This window comes from Suricata suricatta, chromosome 3 (assembly GCF_006229205.1).
Source record: "Suricata suricatta isolate VVHF042 chromosome 3, meerkat_22Aug2017_6uvM2_HiC, whole genome shotgun sequence".
Lineage (NCBI taxonomy): Eukaryota > Metazoa > Chordata > Mammalia > Carnivora > Herpestidae > Suricata > Suricata suricatta.
Genome location: NC_043702.1, coordinates 144,151,184 through 144,171,466, shown reverse-complemented (window position 1 = coordinate 144,171,466; position 20,283 = coordinate 144,151,184). Strand labels below are relative to the sequence as shown.

At 37.9% G+C, this 20,283-nt stretch overlaps 1 protein-coding gene across 5 annotated transcripts in view; it reads left to right on the top strand.

Moving 5' to 3' along the window:
- The window catches only part of DENND1B (DENN domain containing 1B), a 252,763-nt gene that overhangs the window by 139,886 nt on the left and 92,594 nt on the right, over nt 1-20,283 (top strand). For all 5 annotated transcript variants that reach the window (XM_029935406.1, XM_029935401.1, XM_029935402.1 and 2 more), the window contains one exon: nt 13,313-13,413. In XM_029935406.1, the coding sequence (XP_029791266.1) occupies nt 13,313-13,413 (101 nt within the window). The remainder of the gene's footprint in view (nt 1-13,312; nt 13,414-20,283) is intronic.

Sequence of the window (20,283 nt, the reverse complement as noted above, 5' to 3'; positions counted from 1 at the left end):
TTGATTTTATACATGCTGTAGGCAGGCCCTAGATGTTTAAGCCCCAAGTGAATCTCGAGTAGACTAGCAGAGCATCATACCAAAGTCTCATGTATTCAAAGCAAAGGAATAAATCATATTACAAGGGTATATCAGTTGACTTATTGCTGTTTTGTGACCAGAGGTAGAGAAGATTGCTGTTTAAAGTCATGTCATTGGTTCTCAAATCAGTCAGGCATGAAGTCTTGTCATATGCCTCTATAATTGTACCTCACCAGACTTTCCTTAACTAGTCAGCTGGGGCTGTGTATTTTGTCTCAAACCCCCGGCTGGCCAGCGTCTGACAGGAGCCTTCTCATCATCCTGTCAGTAATATGTTAACTAGAGTGTATCTTTGTGGCCTGTAGAAGCAGGTGGAAGAGATGCTTCCCTTTAAAGCAGATGTCTAAATGTTAGCTACTATTTTGACCAATATTTAGCTGGTAAATATCACCCTCTTGAAGTCTATAAGCACATTAGTTACAGAGATTGAATTGTATAGTGCTAGGTCTTTCTGGAACATTGAGAGCAAGCAATATGCTTCGGAGTGTTGGAATTGTGTTAATAAACTGTAATTTCTTCCTTTGTTCTAGTTGCCCCCAGGCATTTAAGCATATGCTTTTCTCTCCTTCTCTCATTAATTCCATCAAGGGCGTATGCAAAAGGAAATCTTGTGGTCTCTGGAAAATCAGCCATTAAAATGAAGGGGAACCCGGAGGATTTTAACCTCTCCATCTGGATTTTACATATTCTTGATTTGTCTCTTAATGGTACGACCTAGATGAGCATTTAATCTGAAACCTGAAGCTCAGAGAATCTTTCTGGAGATTAAGAGTTGAACAGTTGGTGGAAGAACAAAGATTATCCAAGTCTAGTTCCTAGTTAAGACTGTTGAAGTGTATTTTTTCACCCCTTGTCTTTTTAAAGCTGCAGCAGATTGGTGCAGTTAAAAATTGTTATCAAGACCTTTGAAGGTGAGATATTTTAGAACAATGTTTAGATTTTTAATTCTTCCCCAAACCCTTAGCAACCAATTATGTCAGCTGAAACTGTAGGTTAAGAATTCTACTTACCAATGTTATTTGACATGTGTAACGCATCTCTGAACATCGTATTTTCACTTCTGTGCTAAGTAAATGCGACTGGAGTGTAGAGGGCGCCCTGTAACACTCTGTGGGAAAATATGTGTGGAGGTCAGTGTGAGGAAACTTCTAAGACAGGAGCACTGGAGGTGTTTGTATTGTCCAGCTCTTGTGGCCATAGTTTTATTTTTCACAAAAAACATGCTTGTGTTTCTGCTTCCTGGTTTAGTCCATTTGTTCCCTTTAAAAGTAAACAATTGGCTTTTAATTTAAAAGTCAGTTTTTTAAAATAGCAATTATGTCACACTAGCTAAGGGGCATATTGTCAATCACTAGGTTCTGTGAGTTTTGTTCCTACAACTACTCTTGTCTTCACACAAGCAACCCAAGAAGATTTCAATTTACTGTAGTGTTTTCGGTCTGGAATGACTGAATTTTGTGCTGCTCGTGATTTTCAATCTTAAATATAAGAAAAATTATATATGTATTGTTTCTGTTTTCTTAGTAAAACTACTATTGAGAGCAATTGGTTGATTTTTTGAATGTACCTTTTATATATGTATGTGTTTTTACACAGTACGATTTATTTGTTTCATTTGGCAGTTGGGCAAGGTTTTCTCTTCTGATGACCTTTCCTGTGCTTCAGCGTAACTCACTGTGGACCTCACCCAGCGTGTCCTGAATGGACCACAGCACCTTTTGCCCATTATCTCCTTATCCTGCTCAGGGGTTGATGGAGGGGATCTGCCCTTCCGTCTCATCGTCCTCGCCCACTTGAATTCTGTAGATCCTTCCTCCTCAACCCTTTCTTCTGTGACCCCCGGACTCCATTCCAGCTGCCCATTGTCTTAATTCAGGCAGTCATCACTTCCCACAAATACTGTTTTCAGATGCCTATGGTGCATAGTTAGCATTATCTCCATTTACATAAAATGATGGTGATGATTGGAGGAACCATTCTAGCCAGGAGTTACACAGCGCGCACTGTGAGCTGCTTGCCCTTTAACTTCATCGTCACTTTCTATAAGCTCAAGGCAGGGATCTTACTCGGTCCAGTCACTACAGTAAATCTACCTCTTAGGACAATCGTGAAGCTACATAGTAGCTTTCTAGCAATAATTTTTTGAGTCCGTGCTTGAAACTGCACTTTTTTGGGTCTTCTTCAAATACGTTTTGAATACTTCTGTCATCATCCCTCTGAATGTTTCCCAAAATCTGGTTTGCTTTTCAGAGATTTAGTTTCTATCAGTAACTGCCATTATATTCTTTCATCCCAGAACTATCATAGTACTTACCATATACTTTCTCTCAAGTTAGAATTACTAGTGAGTTTGTGGAAGTCTTGTATTAGGTATTTATCTCTTTGCAGGTTAGAACCATGGTGGTTTTGTGTGTGTGTGTGTGTGTGTGTGTGTGTGTGTGTGTGTGTATTTAAAACTAATTTTTAAAATTGTGGATATCAGAGAAAAGTTTTTAAAATAAAACTTTTAATAATTGTATTATGAAACAGAGAGTGTCCATCTGATACTGAAAATGCCGGAGTAGAAATTTGTCTTTTTGACAAGTAAAAATGTGTCTGTTTGATTGCCTTTTGACACTTTTCCTCTTTAAATAATAGTAACAATAATAATAAAGATTTCATAAATTCTGAAGTTTATAAGTTAGAGGCTAATTTCCATGTAGGCTTTGTCTTTTAAAAGATTTATGTTTGGCCATTTTCTACTAGAGAATCTTAATTTTTGAAAAAGTCTGTGCCAAAATTAAAATTCCTTAGGGAAGAACTTATTAGTACTATCTTGAACTCTTTTTATCTTTATTAATTTCTATTGCTATGTTGACTCTTGTTCAGCCTACAGGAAGTTGGTTTGGTATCTTTGGCCTTCATATAGTCCTAGGTAGAAAACCTAGTGCTTTCTCCATAGGAAGATGTTTACTTGTTCATTCAGTGAACTGTTTCTCATTTTTGGGGTGCATGACTCATATCAGACAGTCCTTACAGGTAAGGTAATGAGGTCATAGTGTCTGTGTCAGTCTGGGTCCAATCAGCTAAGAGAAAATACACAGTATGTTGATCAAGGAAAGTTTAACATAAAGAATTTAAAACTAAGACAAGGGACTGGAGTAGCAAGGGATGGGTAGCAAGCAGTGAGGAGAACGCTGAAGAATATAGGCATAGCATATAAAGCAGCTACTGAGCTTAGAATTAGGACTGAGGTCGAATATCCAAGGAAGGAGCCCCACCTAGGTCTGGGATCTAGACCCTGTTGAAGAGGGAAGAGCCTTGGCTCATTAGATGGCTCCTTAGAAGTTGTGGCAGTGCCACGCTGGCAGGCTCTGTTGGAATCCTGCCCTTTGGAGGGCAGACATCATCCTTTCAAACTTGCTAGAACGGCACCTTAGGCGTGCTGAGGAATCTGTCCCCAGAGAGGTACCTCACGGGCAACACACTGCTGGGAGCTCACCCAAGGGAAAGTTGTTTATCACAGTTGTCTCACTAGAGGCGCTCACACGAAACAGAAACACCATTGAAGGGGGAGGGTGGCACCAAGAGAAGCCGCTGACCGCCTGGGTACTTCTGACAGTTACACACTGTAGTCACCACATGCAGAAGCTTCCGGCATTATAGCAGCCATGTTCTGGAAAGGCTGCAAGCATTGCAGGAGCCAGAGGCACTACTGCTACAAAACTGCTACAAAACTGCCTGTGGTGGGGAGTCTGGGAGAAACCTCTGAAACCACTATAATTGTAGCAGTCAGGTGCTACAGGAGCTGCCTGTGACACTGGGGCCTGGTAGCCATCTGACCTACAGGACCTGGGCCCTGAGGAGGCCAGCCCCGTGACAAGCCATAAGCTCTGCAGGAGTCTGCTGAGTGAGTACCCTGGACCTAGCAAACAAAACCCTTTCTTCCTGAAATGTCTCTTCAGTATCCTTTCCTGACGGAGCTTAATATCATGCCAGAGTTAAAAGGAATAAGTGTCTAAGGGGCACAGATCCATTTTCATAGATCAGACAGTAAGGGGGTAAGTTAGGCAGTAAATTGGTAACTGGTACAGTCCACCCCTTTGGATGCTCATCTTCCATTTACACCCTTCTGTACACATTTGTCCTTCCTATGCAACAACAAATCACATCTATATGTCTTCCTTTAAGTATCCTTGTGACCAATGTAGACATTTCCCCAAATGAGGAAAAGCACATTCCCAAGAGTCATTGTAATTCAGTTGCAATTACATTTAAATTTCTGTTATCACCAACAACCGATATGTAAAATAAAAATGGGAACTAGGAGAATAACTCTTTATAAACTGCTGAGACTGAGGATAGAACTTATGCACATGGGTTATTTAGTATAATAATGAGACAGGCATTCTTACTTCTACCCTTTGATTCTTGGTCCCATATATTCTGGCTATGGGAGGAACAGCACCATAAAATGCTTTCTGTTTCAAAGCATATCTTGCATCATGTCAGATAAAATTCTACCCTTTTAAGGTGTCATGTCCCAACTGGTACCACGATTGAGTCTTCAAGAAGCTGGTCTGCTATTCAATTGGGCTAGTTGCTTCTTGGTTATAAGTATGGGTAAGACTAGTTAACTTAATAGGCATGAGCCCATAGCTTTACTTATCTTGCTATTATATGAATGCCTTGATGAGACTCAGATGAGTACAGAGTGCCATACTGATGGACATGTTATTCTATGCATCTAATGATTTTGGTTACCAGCAGAAACATTATAGTCAGAGAAAACCTTACCCAGACTATGTATTCCAATGAGGATGGACTTCTGCCTCCTCCATGAAGGAAGACTTCCAATGTAATTAACCTGTCACCAGGTAGCTAGCTGATTGCCATGGGGGGATAGCTCACCAGAAGCATTCTGCTATAAAACCTGCTGTAGGGTCACCTGAGTGGCTCAGTTGGTTGAGTGTCTGGCTTCAGCTCAGGTCATGATCTCATACTCGTGAGTTCGAGTCCCACGTTGGGCTCTGTGCTGACAGCTCAGAGCCTGGAGCCTGCTTCAGATTCTGTCTCTCTCTCTCTCTCTCTCTCTCTCTGCCCCTCCCCAACTCACACTCTGCCTCTCTCTCTCAAAAAACAAACAAACAAAAAAACCAAACCTGCTGTAGAAGCCCCCAGGTGTTAGTCCTGGGCATTGGTGGCCAGGGTGCACTGCCAGAGCAGGTCCTGGGGAAGTGCAGGCCGTGTTGGGGCCCCCCTGAGAGCACACTGGAGCAGGAAGCAAATTACTTTCCTCCTGCAGTGTGTCTCCAGTGCCCTGTACCTACAGAGTCCTACTGTGTCTTCTACTGACAGGCTGTTGGAAAAGAAAAATCATCAAGGGCACAGAGCCATCGTCACAGGAAACAGAGAGTGAATTTGGAGTTAATGGGCCATATTTTAAAGGCACAGCTTCCATGAATCAGATATTTAATTGTGATTTCCTACAGTGATAAAATAGCGTTATGAAAAGAGTAAATGATAGTTAATGATCTGAGAAGAAAAGAAAGACCTTTATTTTGAAGGAAATATTTAACATTGCTAAAGTTTTCCAAAGATCAAGTAGAACAGAATTGATTTGTTCATTTGCATATTGATGCATATTTTCATTTGCCAGGTATTCTATATTGGGAATTTTAAAGTTATTAATTAGAATCATAAATAAAAATAAATAAATATCAATTAAAAGTAAATCCTGTAGTGTCAAGTGAACCAAGGCCAGCCAATGTGATAAGAACTCTAAAATGGGAAATGTAAGAGGAAGTGGACTTCAGTATGACACTGGTTCTTTGAAAGGAATGTATGTCTTGTGTAAGAAGTATTTGCTTGTTGAGTGTGTGTGCGCGCATGTGTGCATGTGTGTGTGTAGACAGAGAGAAATACTGTGCTACATAATGTAGTTGGAGAGATAAACAGTAGCCAGATTGTGAAGAAACATGTTTGCTAAATTAAGGGGCTTAGATTTTATCCAACAGATTGTAGGGAGGCAAATGAGGTACATAATATGACCAGTTTTATTTGGGGGAAGAGAACACTGGTGGCATTATCAAAGAAAAAAATAGGGTAGGGAAATTCCTACTAACAGGAGTCTAGTTTAAAGGCTGTTACTTGTAATACAAAAGCAAGGAGTGACTAGCTCCTGAATTAGGACAATGATCATAGAGGAAGATGAAGTTGAGTTTTAGAAATACTTTAAAAGAAACATCTGTTACCTATAGAGTCTGTTTGAAAGTAAGAAGGAAGAGAGAAGTATAGAATGACCAACAAAGGACAACTCTCTTTACCAGGTATTTATTCAGTGGCTATTAGAATGGCCGTGGGCTTAATGTTATTTAATTACCAGTACATTGTAACTTAATGAGTGTGTGTGTGCCTATAAACATTCACATACATATAGATGCTTATACATTTCTTCATATATGGATACATATATTTACATATATTTGATTCGCATGCTAAAAATACCTATATGTATGTTAAGTACATATGAGAATATTATATACGTTTTTAAATATTAGAATACATGATATATGTACAATTATTATTCTCATTTAATTGTATATGATTTACAAGTTAAGAGTTCTTTAATCCCACTTTTAATGATTTAGAACTTACTTTGTGATTGCTTTGCAATGGCGACTGTCTCTTCAACAACTGTTGAAGGTTTGCAACCAGTTTTATTTTGTTCCTGGTGACATATTTTAAATTATGATTTTCAGAGATGCCTAATAGTTAAAAAAATAGCATCAACCAATTGGATTTATTTATTGTTTATTTAAAACATTATCCCCCAGATATAATTGCAGTGTGATTATATTGATATCTTCTAAATTAGAGATTGTGCTTTAGTCCTGACTACAAAAAAAATTAGATTACTTTGTATAAGCCATTTAACTTTCATCCTGAATTTCTTGTCTAAAATCTGAAAAAGTTCAGCAAGAATGATCTCTAAGGTCCTTTCTAACTGTTAAATGCTGTGAGTCTTTAATCGTACTGTTCATTTCGTACACAATTGCTTAAATTATGTAGTGTTACATAATTCCTGTGAACATCTTAACCCATAGCCCTTTAGAATATGGTCTCTACAAGTTTTTGAGGAGAGAAGATGGACAGATACATTCGAGGAGTGTTGTAGTATTAGACCTAAATTTTGGTGGAAAGGTACATGGACATTCTCCAGGAAAAGCAAACTGCTGTTGAATTGGCTTTGAGAGTGAGAAGTAGAAAGCAGGAAATTTAGTAATAGGAAGAGATCTTGTAGGGAAGGAAATTTGTTTGAAGCCACTGGCATTCATGTGTCATGTGACAGCTGTAGAGAATCAAAGAGTCAAAGAGAGGTTAGTATGACCGTAATGGTGGTTTTCAGGGAGTAACTAGAAGGCAGACTCCTTAGGGGCAGGAATTTTTGTATCTTTTGTTCATTGCTACACCTCCAGTGCCAATAATAATGCTCGGCACATGTTTGGTGTCTTACTTACTAATTGTGTGATCTTGGGCAGTTGGTTTAACTTTGCCTCGGTTTCGCCATCTGTAAAATCATTAAAAGAATGAATACATAAAAGAACCCAGGAAGCAAGAAAAAGAGTTATTTGGCTAGGAAGAGCTAATGAACGAGTGATCATATGTGAGATGATTAGAACTTTCTGAAGGACTTCGGTATGATGGAAAGAAGTTAGGCTAGGTTGATTTCTTTAGTAATGAAGTGGCAGAATTTGCCATCCTAATAGGATGAAGAAAGCGAATGAAATATAAAATATTTTTTAGTACAAAAAAGCATTAAAGATTTATAAATATTGCCTTTTTCATTATAAAAATGTCTGTTTTTCCAAATGTTTTTTTAAAACTATCACTGATATGAATTTTAGAATTTTTCTCAGGTAAGAATATCGTATAGTTGGGATAATTTCATAGTTTTCAGATACCCTACTGCTACTCTTTTTGGTCTTAATTCTTAAATGGGAATGTAAATTAAACATGGTTAAACAGTTGGTTTCTTTATGCTTTCCACTATTTTCTTCCCTTCCATGATGAATTTATCACATCTCCATCTGCAGCAATGTATTCTGTATACCTATAGTTATTTATAGTGCATACATTTCTGAATTAAATATTGATTTAGTTAAAAATCAAATGATGTCTCTAATCTATATTTCTTGTTTTTTTGTGCATAAATACATTCTTAGGGGATATAAATCTGCCCCTCAGTAATTCATATAGAACCTCAGCTGAAGTGAGTAGGACTTATTCATGAGAATGAGGCACAGTCTGACTAAGAGATATGTGAGTGGTGTTGTGTCCAGATGAGATCTTTACTTATGAAGTGTGTTGAATTAAAATTGTGCTGTTTTCATTGTGGTCATCACACTGGATGGCTTGTTTACCTGTGGTGTCCTTGCAAATCTGATTATGGGGCTTTTTCCTCAAAATACACGTCTATTTAATTGCTTAGAACATTGCTTAGTTTTCTAAGGGAAAGAACTTTAGTTTGGCTTCCAACTAAATGTTCTTGCAGATGCAAACTGAGATGATAACTAGTAGAATTTTTATCAGTTGTGTTTTCAACATCTGAGAGAATCTGTTGCATTGGTTTCCTGCTGAAGTTGCCCACTGTGATGCCTGAGGAAAGTTTTGTAAATTGGGTCTCTGTCACAGACCCCACTCTTTCTTAAAAAGATTAGCTGTTCTTGTTTGTCTGCTTAGTGCAAACACATTCTCTACTGTGTAACTAAGATAGAATATTTTCAACCAGTAGATATTATTCTTCGCCCCATAGTGTTAGGAATCTTGAATGCCTGCATGTCAAAAGGCAGTTGAAAATAATGGCTGTTGCCCTCAGGAGCCTGCTTGGGTTGGTATCTTGGCTTTTCTACATTGTAGGTATGTAATCTTGGGCAATTGGCGTAACTTTGCTGCAGTGTGTCCTGACCTGTAAAACGTGAATAATGATGACAGAACCTGTTTCATAAGGTTGTTGTGAGGATTGATTCTGAGTGTATCAGGTTCTCAGAACAGTGTGTGGCACATGGTAAGCATTGTATCAACACTTGGTATTATTATCATCAATGACAGTATCTACATTAGACCTGGTGGCCTGGGACTGGAAGTTCCTAGTGCCTTTATTCTCTAAGTTCACTATTGTCCGCTTTTATTGTCAAGCTTCTCCCCTTGATTTTATAGGCCAGCCTTACCAGTTCTTTTCTGTTCATATGGTTTCCATAAATGCTTATTTTATAATTGTAGTGTATGGGAGATAAATGTTCCCAATGATTTTATTGTGCATGAATAAGTACTAGGGGACCATATCCACTCAGTATATTGAGTATGCTTTGTGAAATGATATCTGCATTTAAATATTCATGTGTCATTTGGCAAACCGGTTATAAGGATTTTTTTCTTAAATCTTTACTTGGTAAACTTGTTTTTCTCTGCAAGTTATAGCCTAATTATATATTAGTATTTATCTGTTATTTTTTAGTGTCTAGAGCATACATATGTTCTAACTAAAACACTGAAACTTCTTTTCTCTATTTGCTTTCGTGAAGAACAACTGTGGTATTAAAGGACCAGCTGGCAGAATGTTAGAAAAGTAGTGTGTAGTTCTTGTATCATGAGCCACACAAAGAGTCTTGGGTAATTCTGGTCCAAAGAACTATGATTGTCATCTCCCTCTGTGCATAAAGAATCAATATATTATAAATAACTTACTAGTAAAAAGATTCTTCTTACTTGGCTTATAAATTTCTCTCATTTCTTTACAGTACTTTATTCTGCAAACCAGATTTCTGAAATACATAGTTTGCAGAATTTTGCATGGGTGTCAGAATGTTCTAGGTAAATAATTGGTTGCAACAGTTCACTCTCTTTTCAGAGGTATGGTCCCAGAAGACTATCCAGTTCTGACCCTGCTTACCTCCTTGACCTCACCTCCCACCGCTCCCCCACTGAGTCCAATCTAATCATGCAGACCTTCCTCCTCCTCTTTGAAGGTGCCTGACATGTTCCCACCTCAGGACTTTTGAATGCATTGTTTCATCTGCCTGGAATGCTCTTCTCCCCAGAGCTGTAACAGTTGGCTCCATTATATCAGTCAGGTCTCAGTTCAGAAGTCACCACATGAGAGTATGTCCCTAGTCCTCTGTCTGAAACAGCCCCTCTGTCACTCTCTACCCTCTTACCTGATCTAGGTTTCCTCATAGACTTTACCCCTGACATAATATATACTTTGTTTTATTGTTTGCTTTTCCTACCAATGTATAAGTTCCACATTCAATACTGCTCAGCACAGTATCCCTACAACCCGGTAGAGATTTATGATAGCACATAGCAGGCACTCAGAAAGTTTTTTGAGTTAAGCAAGTAACTCATTTTGATATTTCCAATTGCCCTGTTACTTCACGTTCTTTAAAGGTTTTAGAGATGATCTTTGGATGTATTTTGAAGGTAGGTCTGACTTATAGTCTAGTTGGACTAACCACCTATATGGAAAAACATTGCTAACTATTACTAAGAATATATCGTGTTAGAATTGATCTAATCTTAGAATAAATACATCTCTCAGAGATAATGTCTACAGATCACCTAGCATATACTCGTTATTTTAAAGATCACGAAACAGGTCTGGTTATATTTGCAGACATCCTAGATGTGACACAAGATTCCTAGTGGCAGAACTGTAGTTTTATCTATGATATACTTCATTCTTACTGTTTTGTACAGCTTATATATAACTGCATGTGATTTCCTAGTCAATTTATTTTTTCTTCATTATGTTTTTTCACTTCCTACTTTATCACCTCTTTCCACAAAGCATATGTTACAATAGTGTTTTCTCTAGTTTTCAATCGCACAGCTATCACACGCTGCCAGGGGAGCGTGGGGGACCTTGGGTATGCGTCTGCCTCCTTTGGAAATCTCCACTTGGAAATCTCACAGTTAACAGAGTCAAGATTTGCAAAAACAAATGCCTTCGAGTTCTGCCGGAACCTGACACTTTTGCCATATTACTTGACATAATTCATTCTAGTTGCTTAGGATGGAAATTGTGGTTATGAAGAGGGAGCAGTTTTACCTCTTCCTGTCACCTGTCCCCTGTGTCCAAAAAGTTGCTAAACCCTGGAGAACTTTCTTCTTTCCGGGAGGGCCTCGGTGAGCAGAGAAGACCCTTTGCCGCATGCTGGCTGTGGCAGGTGTTTTGTAACTCTCTTGTCAGGTAACAGAATCACCTTCTCTGAGGCCAAATTCATAGATGAAATTGTCGGGCCTTACTAATGAATAATTAAAACTTCACTTACGGATGAGCATTAAGGACATCGGGAGAGTATCTGTATAGCATTGAATAGAGTGCTTTGGACTGGCTGTACTCAGTAAAATCACTTACCCTTAGTCCTCATTTTAAGGATGTAGTTTTCTTCTTGTTACACTGTTATTTTCTCAATAAAAAGAAGTACTTTCTTTTTTTTTTTAAGTTTTAAATGAACTGTTTTAAAAGTTATCTGTGTACAAATGGAGAAACTGGGTAAAGTAGCCACCTTTCAAAGCCATCTGTGTAAGTGCTTTTAGACCATTGGGTTCCACAGAAGGGATGGAAAGAGTTAATACAGTTTTAAAGGTGCCTAATTTACAACCAGGGCGTTCTGAGAGCTTTCGGAGAATTTGGCTGAGTTACATCTCCCCCAAGTAAGACAAACCCGTGGTCCGTCATCAAGTGAAAGCATTTGAATGCCTCCTAGTGGCATATTGTATGCTCTAATTAAGGAATTTTTTAAAAATAATAGGTATTGAAGGAATACTGTAGATGAAGTATGAAAGCTTATAGGTGCACAGTACTAATAAAATCCTTTAATGATGGTGTCCTAAATAAATACAAGATACATTGTTTGCCATATAAAATTAATTAAAAATCTAACTGAAAAAATACATATGATGAAGGGGGATATACTTTTAATCAAAATGTTTATGTTTTTGGTTCCGATTAGAGGCCTTACAATTTTTTTTAGTGGAACAGTTTCGCACTTTAATATAGAGAAATGTCTCTATTAAGATTGAGTTGCTTTTTATACGTTTATCCTTTTAATTTGATTATTGTGTATAAGTGTCTTCTTTGTATAATAAGACAGGAAGAATGGTTAATAGAAAGTCTTTGGTTCATTTTCAGATGGTCTTCTTTTTAAATTCTGATTTTTTCAAGTTGTATGAAATGATTTCATTAGTAAGCTGGAAACGCTGACATGAGCAAAACTTTAAAATGAAGAATGCTGACTTAATTATTGCCTTAACCATTAAAAAATGATCAGCACTTATAGAAATGTAATTTAATATGGAAAATAAAGTCCCATGGAAAGGATTCTGACGAGGGTCAGTAGGAGGGAGGGAAAATAAAGTGATATCCTTTTATGAGGCATTTAAAAATATTTAATTAACTGCTTGCCAAAACAAAACAATTAAAATGGCAATTACCTTTAAAACAGCATCGGTGTAGTTGCAGCTGTTGTGATATAAAGCTAGGAAACAAAATGTTAATCTGAAATGAACAGTTTAAATATGAAATTATGATATACTTGGCTTCCTGTAGTACAGCTGTCAAGCTTGGGCACCTCGCTGGTCAATAGTGACATTCTCTGTGTCAGTGAACAGAGTCTCTTGATACCATAACCCGCAGTTCACACATTACTGAAGCTCCAACTGTCGAGCATTCAGGTCCCCTGGTATTAGTGCGGCTTCCAGACTCTCCTGACTGGCTCATGTTTCATTCTTTGGCAATTTGCCCTAATGATATCCCTCAGGAGCTTTCAGCCTCCCTTCCTTTCCATATTTAATCGTGGTATATTAATCCGAGTGATACGCGAAGAGTGCTGCACACATTGTCATTTCCTACAATGTCCTCTAAGCTGTTCACCCAGTTTTGCAGTTTTACTTTTCTGTCTGTTCTAAGCTCTGACCCCAAATGCCGTATTTGCAGGTAGTCCTCACCATCTACGTAAGATGCCCAAGAAGCTGCTTTGACTGTTTATGTATTCTTCAGAGGGCCTTTTGAAACATCAGGTTTTTGTGTTTTTGTTTTTTTTTTCTGGCAGATTTGGTAAAGATCATGTGATTTAGGTCACCAAATAAATTGTTTTGTGATTGTCATTAATCCTGGAAAACTTGAGCATGTCTTTTTGCTCGGAGGGTCGGCGGCTACTTATCATTGTTATCCTTTTGCAAATTGTAGTTAACTGCCTGTCTCCATGGATCAGTTGCCCTGCTGTACCCAATGTACTGGCAGCACATATACATCCCTGTGCTCCCGCCGCACCTGCTGGACTACTGCTGGTAAGACGACTTTCGCCAGACTCCTTTAAATCTAGGATTAGAAAACTGTTTATTTGTAGATGAGGGAAGCATGGTGTATATACAAACGAAATCCCGGAAACTTGTCTTCGAGATTAGTAACCAGTATTAAGAGCTGCTTTCATGAGGGCAGAGTAGTTCTGTTCAAGGCTAGCAAAAAAACCCCGTATATTTGGCATACATAAAGTTCTTTAGATTTTGCGAGGACACCTCTGCAGTCGTTTAGATCACTGAATGCATAAAGAGAAGCAAATACAGCCTTAGCTGTGGTTAGGAAAACCGTGCAGAAGTTACAGTATCCGTTCGAGAGCTCCACATCCCACGTGTCAGCGTTGGTCTGCAGAGTCTGTAGAAAGCACATTGCCTCTGTTGGGGCACACTTTCATTCCTTTTACCTCAGGACACACTTTCCTTTACCTCTCTTCTCTCAGTAGCACACTGAGTACCAAATACCAGCAAACGGGTTGCTCTAATTCAGGGACTCCCTGAGTTTCTGATTTAAATCAAAGTCTCGGCCCTAAGCCACTGTGGAAAGCAATGTTGGAAAGTGTTGGAAGTAATTTTGAGAAGCTTTCTGGCATTAGAAACAACTCCCAGTGATCTCACCCAATTTGAGTTTGACTCCACCCCCGGAAGTCTTCTGTTCTCTTCTTTTGGAAGAGTGTGTATATTCTCAGTGAGGCTGGACAAGGGTTAGACTCCGGAGCTGCAGCCTGGAAGTCTTCTCCTGGACCGTGGGGTAAAGTGTTCTCTTCATGCATCATCATCTTCCGCCAGCATAGACAGCAGAAGCCGATGCTTCAGCCTATAGTAGAAGCATAAACCTACTTCTTAAGAATTCTGAGTTTTCTTCCTCTAAACCATGCTTGTGCACATACACACATAGAAACTATAATAAGTTTGTTTATATTATTAAAAAACAAATACTTTCAGAAGAAAAGTATTTACCTTTTTTATTTCATGAAGTGTTTCAGGATTAGAGTGACTTAAATTCATACATAAAGGTTTTCTGTTCAGTTTTTATGACTAACCCTCCTCAGATCAAGTGATTGTAATGATACCACATGTATTTGACCCCATGTTGATGAGACCCAGAGATTGTGTGTTTCCAGAGCATGGTAATAGTATTGATAATGCTTTGAAGTGGGTTCCCAATGATCTACCTCTGCCATTGAGAACTGGAAAGGAGAAAATTTGGCAGGAGACTATAGGTATGCAGCTTAATTATATTGTGGGGTGTCCCCCACACACAAGTCTGAGAGTTAAGCTAGATTTATAAATAGGCTTTTAGGTATTCATTTTAGAGTGTTTTTCCATGACCAACAAACCTGGTATATGTTAGCATCCCTGAAGGCAGAAATGGCAGTTGATTCACATTGACAATGCCATAGATCTTGGCACACGGTGTGCAGTAATTAAAATTTATTTGTTTTATATAATTTTTACAAAAATATTGGAAAGCATATTGATACATGATTTTTGTTTATTTTGATTATTTTAAAGTCTGTTTTGAGAGAAAGTGAGAGAACGTGCGTGAGTGCGTGTGAGCAGGGGGAGGGGCAGAGAGAGAGGGAGGCAGTGAATCCCAGGCAGATTCTGCGGTCAGTGCACAGCCCCTGTGGGGCTCCATCTCATGAAGTGTGAGATCGTGACCTGAGACAAAACCAAAAGTTGGACACTTAGCCAACAGAGCCACCCAAGTGCCCCAATCCATGATTTTTAAAAATACATGTCAAGTTAGTGGCTCAAGAACTGGCATTTCTAATGATGAAGCTTAGGATTATATTTTATCATATATAATGTCATGCTATTTCCATTTTCTATTAAAATGTTCTGACCTCTGGGGCGCCTGGTGGCTCAGTCAGTTGAGCATCCAACATCAGCTCAGGTCATGATCTCATGGTTTGTATGTTTGTGTCCTGTGTCGGGTTCAGTGCTGACAGCTAAGAGGCTGGAGCCTGCTTCAGATTCTGTGTCTCCCTCTCTCTGTCCTTCCCCTGCCCGTGCTCTCTCTCTGTCTCAAAAATAAAAATTTTTTTGAAAATTAAAAAAAAATGTTCTGACCTCTCAGGAGGGTAACTTCCTTCTAAGTTCAGTTGTCTGTAATGATTACATGTTTAAGACTTCTAAAATACTGTTATTTAGAAGCTATTCTGTGGTGTAGGTTGTTCTGTGCCAATTCTTTCTAGAGATGTCTTCCTGATACTTTCTAACCCTGCAGGAAGGCATTCTGCTGCTTCCACTATAACGAAGGAAGCTTGTTTCATATTTCAGTGCCTGGAATTTTCTTACTAGTTTCTAACCTTGAAATAGCCTTTAGGGTAAGTTCTAGCGGCCACCATGCCAGACCGTTCCCTGTTCCAGAGTTCAGCAGTGATAATCGAGGAGCTATCTGAAACTTCCTGAGCATTAAGGTCACAATGATAGGCTCAGCTTCTATTATAGGAATTGAGCCATGAAATGTTCTCTTCTTCTTCTCCTTCTTCTTCTTCTTCTTCTTCTTCTTCTTCTTCTTCTTCTTCTTCTTCTTCTTCTTTTTCTTTTTTCTTTTCCGTTCTCTTTTTCTTTCTTTCTTTGTTTCTCTGTTTCTTTCTTTCTTTCTTTCAAAGAAATAGCTAAGACTCTAGCTCTCTTGTGTCAGAAAACTTTATAGACTTAACTGTTTCTTGGGGAAAATGGCTTTCTTCCCCTTGCATCCTTGCAAATGATCTTAGAATCATACTGATTTGTGTGCAACAATGGAGAAAAAAAAATTAGAGATTATCCCTACAATCTCATGGTTTTTGAATAAAGTCATTTTTATATTTCACTACAAAAATAGCAGCAGGAATGTTTGGTGGGATAGATGTATATTTGCCACCTCTTCAAGGTGATTGGAACATTCCGAATCCTGAGATAATCCTGTCTCCTGGAAGTATTTTTGTTTTCCCACCTGGTATCTCTGGTGTAGCAGGCTGTGGAGAGCCATAATGCCATCTTGTGACCATGTAGGAATATAGCATCTTGGTCTACTGATGAAGGCTTGCTAATCTGTTCGTTCATTCATTCATTCATCCATCCATTTGTACATCAAATATATAGTGAACACCTGTTTGCCTAGCAGTGCGTATAGGTAAGGTAATGAATAAAACTTAGCTTCTGCCCTTGCAGTATCCACAGATAGGAAGAAATTTGCCCATCCATGCATTCACACACACATGCACACACAAGAGGAACACAGAGTAGTACTGCAGTACTATAAGGCTTATACCAGAGGCACATAAAAGAAACATGGATGGAGGCGCCTGGTTAACTCAGTTGGTTAAGCATCCGATCCAATTTCGGCTCAGGTCATGATCTCACAATTTGTAGGTTTGAGCCTCGCATCAGATTCTGTGGTGGCAGTGCAGAGCCTGCTTGGCATTCTTCTCTCTCCCTCTCTCTGTGCTCCTCCCCTACTTGCAAACACTCTTTCTTTCTCTCAGAATCAATAAATAAAATGAAAAAAGAAACATAGATGAGGAGACACCTAGTAAGAAGTGACCCACACTGCTTGGAAGGCTAGGGAAGGAGACGGGGAGGAAATGACCCCATCTATATTTTTGTTTTAAACTATCAATATAGGGGGGTAATGGGAGTTTCTGTTTAACAGGTATGAGATTTCAGTTATACAAGGTGGTAAAGTTCTAGAGATCTGCTGCACAACATTATGTGTATAGTTAACAATGCTGTATTGCAGAATTAGAGATTTCTTAAGAGGACAGATCTCATGGTAAGTGGTCTTACTATGCGACATAAAGAAAGGGTTTAATGTGGCAAGTCCATGATTTTGTCACACATTCTTAACTTTTCTGACTCCTTAAACACCTAGGAGGTAGTATGACCCTAGCATCAGTAAAATTATAATCATTCGTTATTTTTTCAAGAGTGGTTGAGTCACCTTTTTATTTAGGGTTCCTATCTGACTCTTCTTTCCAGGAAGGAGAATTGTTTCTTAACACATAAATGGAAAATTATTCTGGTTAGATGACTTAAGTTAATAGGCGGCTGTTAACAGTCTACCCATGGGTGGTCTCTGTAAGAAAACCAGAAAAGGAACAAAAAACTAGTATAAGGTGACTACTTTTGAGTAAAGATTAATTGCTCAACCCAACAGAAGAAGCAGTCATAGTAGAGCCTTCTGTGTCCTCCTTTGCAAAATAACTTCATTGACAGAAAGATGTAGGACAATCTAGCATGTGGATGATAAAACTCCAGTGTGGCCAAGCATCTCTGCCTAACTTAGTAACGCCCGAATCTCATTAGGACATTTCAGCTAAGGGTTGCAGAGTTACTTTTCATGAGATTTGGCTGATTAAACATTAGGAGGTACGCAGTCCAGTTTTCATGAGAAAAAAAAAAAACCATTCAGCAAAGCGTATATTTTATAAAATATAAAATCTGTCTATAAAATACATTCTATAAAATATATATGTAAGACATCATAATTAATTTAAGAAATTATGCTCTAGATTAATAATGTTTACAGTTTTAACAGCTCTATGTCTTTTATTTTGTTAGGAATTATGAGATAAAAACTTCTAGAGATACCCAGTAATCTCAAAGAAAAAGCTAGAAGTTACCTTATTACTAAGTTCTACATAGGAGCTTTTTACTGAATTTTTATTCTAGTTTAATAATTGCTAAACATTTATTTTTTATATTTCAAGAAATAACTAGCTTTTATAAAATTTAAAAAATGTTATCTTGGATGTGTTTCATAGGACCTCAGTAGGTTAGCTGCTGCTTTGGGCTCTGATTTTTTGAAATCAGGTCCACTCAATGCCCCTCTTAACAACTGTAAAATGGACATATAATTGTTAATTTTAGGAGACTTATGTGTTTTTTGACTAACACTCCAGTCATTATATTATTATATTATTTTCTTTCCCCTTCCTCCCTCCCTCCCTCCCTCCCTCCCTTCCTTCCTTCCTTCCTTCTTGAAAGAGAGAGAAAGAGTGTGTACTCATGTGTGCCCATGGGATGGAGGGGCTAGGAAGTGGAAGAGAGAGAATCCCGAGTAGGCTCCACGCCCACCACAGAGCCCCACTGGGGCTTGATCTCAGGACCATGAGATTATGACTTGAGCGGAAATCAAGAGTTGGATGGTTAACTGACTGAGCCACCCAGGGACCCCCACACTTGTTATATTAAAATGTGCTTAGAAAATTGAGATACCACAGACTTTCTATGTTATAAATTTTGTGGGCAGGATAAATGTAACCTGGGGTGAATTGGAAGTTTGCACAGTAACTTGAATAATTTTCTACTATTTTGGGTATCAGGACAGCTTGACATATTTAAGATCTTGGGATTTGCCTATCCTGTTTTGTGAAAATGTTCTGAACCGGTGTGGGAGCCCAGAATAGTTAGTGACATATATTTTATGTCTTCTGTGGAGTCCCAGAAGGAATTCCAGAGATGAGAACTTGAGCTAGGGAAGTAACCAGCCTTCCTTTATTTAAGCAAAAAGTAGAACAGTCCACATTTATTCCTCCTGTTTCCTTTTGAAGGCAGAAAATCTGTTAGGTCTTAAGGATATCTAGGCCTGTAAATAGTTCTTAACTTTCAGTCAAATGATCCAAAATGTCAGATCAATTCCAGATGGTCTGTTGTATTAAAAAGAAGAAAACAGATAGGAAGGAACAAAGCTACCAAAGGGAATTAGAATCTAGTACAATAAGAAGTAATGAACAGGATAATGAGGAATCAAATAAAAACTTTAACCATCCTTATTTATTTTGTGTGTGAGTTCTGGATATATGTTAATGATTAGCCATCTTCAAATAAATCTGGAGACGTTTGAGGTTACTTTGAAAACTGTGATCTGTCGAGGGGGCTGTTAGCTTTATCTATTACTGGTTCCCAGTAGCAAAGTGGATACGCAGGAGTTTGGACAGCTTAATACTAATAATGAAAGTGATGTTTGGAAAGTTATGAAAATTCTCTGAAAAAAGCTGTTTTCATTAACAAAAAAAAGGTTTGCATTAAATATAACACAAAGATGTCTGTAAAAGAAATGTCAAAGAATGTTTTAACTGTTTATTTGCATATCTTCTATCTGCCTTTATAGACCTGTGTCCATTCTTACGTTTTGTTGTTAAATAATATTTTGATTTTGAAATGTCAAGTTGGATAATTCCCTTCACGCATTTCATGAAAAATGTATTTGAAATTATTAATAAGCCTGATTTTATGTCACAGAATTTATTTAATGTCTGTATCCTTTGCTGGAGTATAAGATCTACAAAGGGATCTATTCTGTTTATATCACTTATTATTGTACCTACTCCCTAGCCCAGGTCCTAGTGCCTGGTATGTCCCAGATATTACCTATAGAATTAGTTAATTCAACATCATGCTTCAACATATTTGAATAACTTTTAATTCATTAAAATTATTTTATTAATAAAAGCAAAAGTGAGGTAAATAGGAATGTATGTCATTTAAATAAATGGACAAGGTACATGAGCAAAAAGATAGCATGGAAAGAGAATGATAACAGTAGAGGAAGAAATTGTTTATCTTTGTACTTCTAGATTCTAAACAGTGCCTGGCACATAGCAGGTCTTAAATATTTGGTAACTGGTTCAAAAAATTTGGGGGATGTAGTAGGTATGAAACGATGATATTTTAAGAAAATCATAGAAATAAGAATCTAATTTAATAACAAAAGGTATATAAAAGAAATGTGAAAAAATTTGATAATTATTTAGGATATATTTGATATGAAATATATGGAAGATTTAACTTGGACTATGACCTAAGATCTAATATCCTTCCTAAACAAAAAAGCTTTTTTAGGCATGGCTGCTCTTTATTTAATTGTAAATG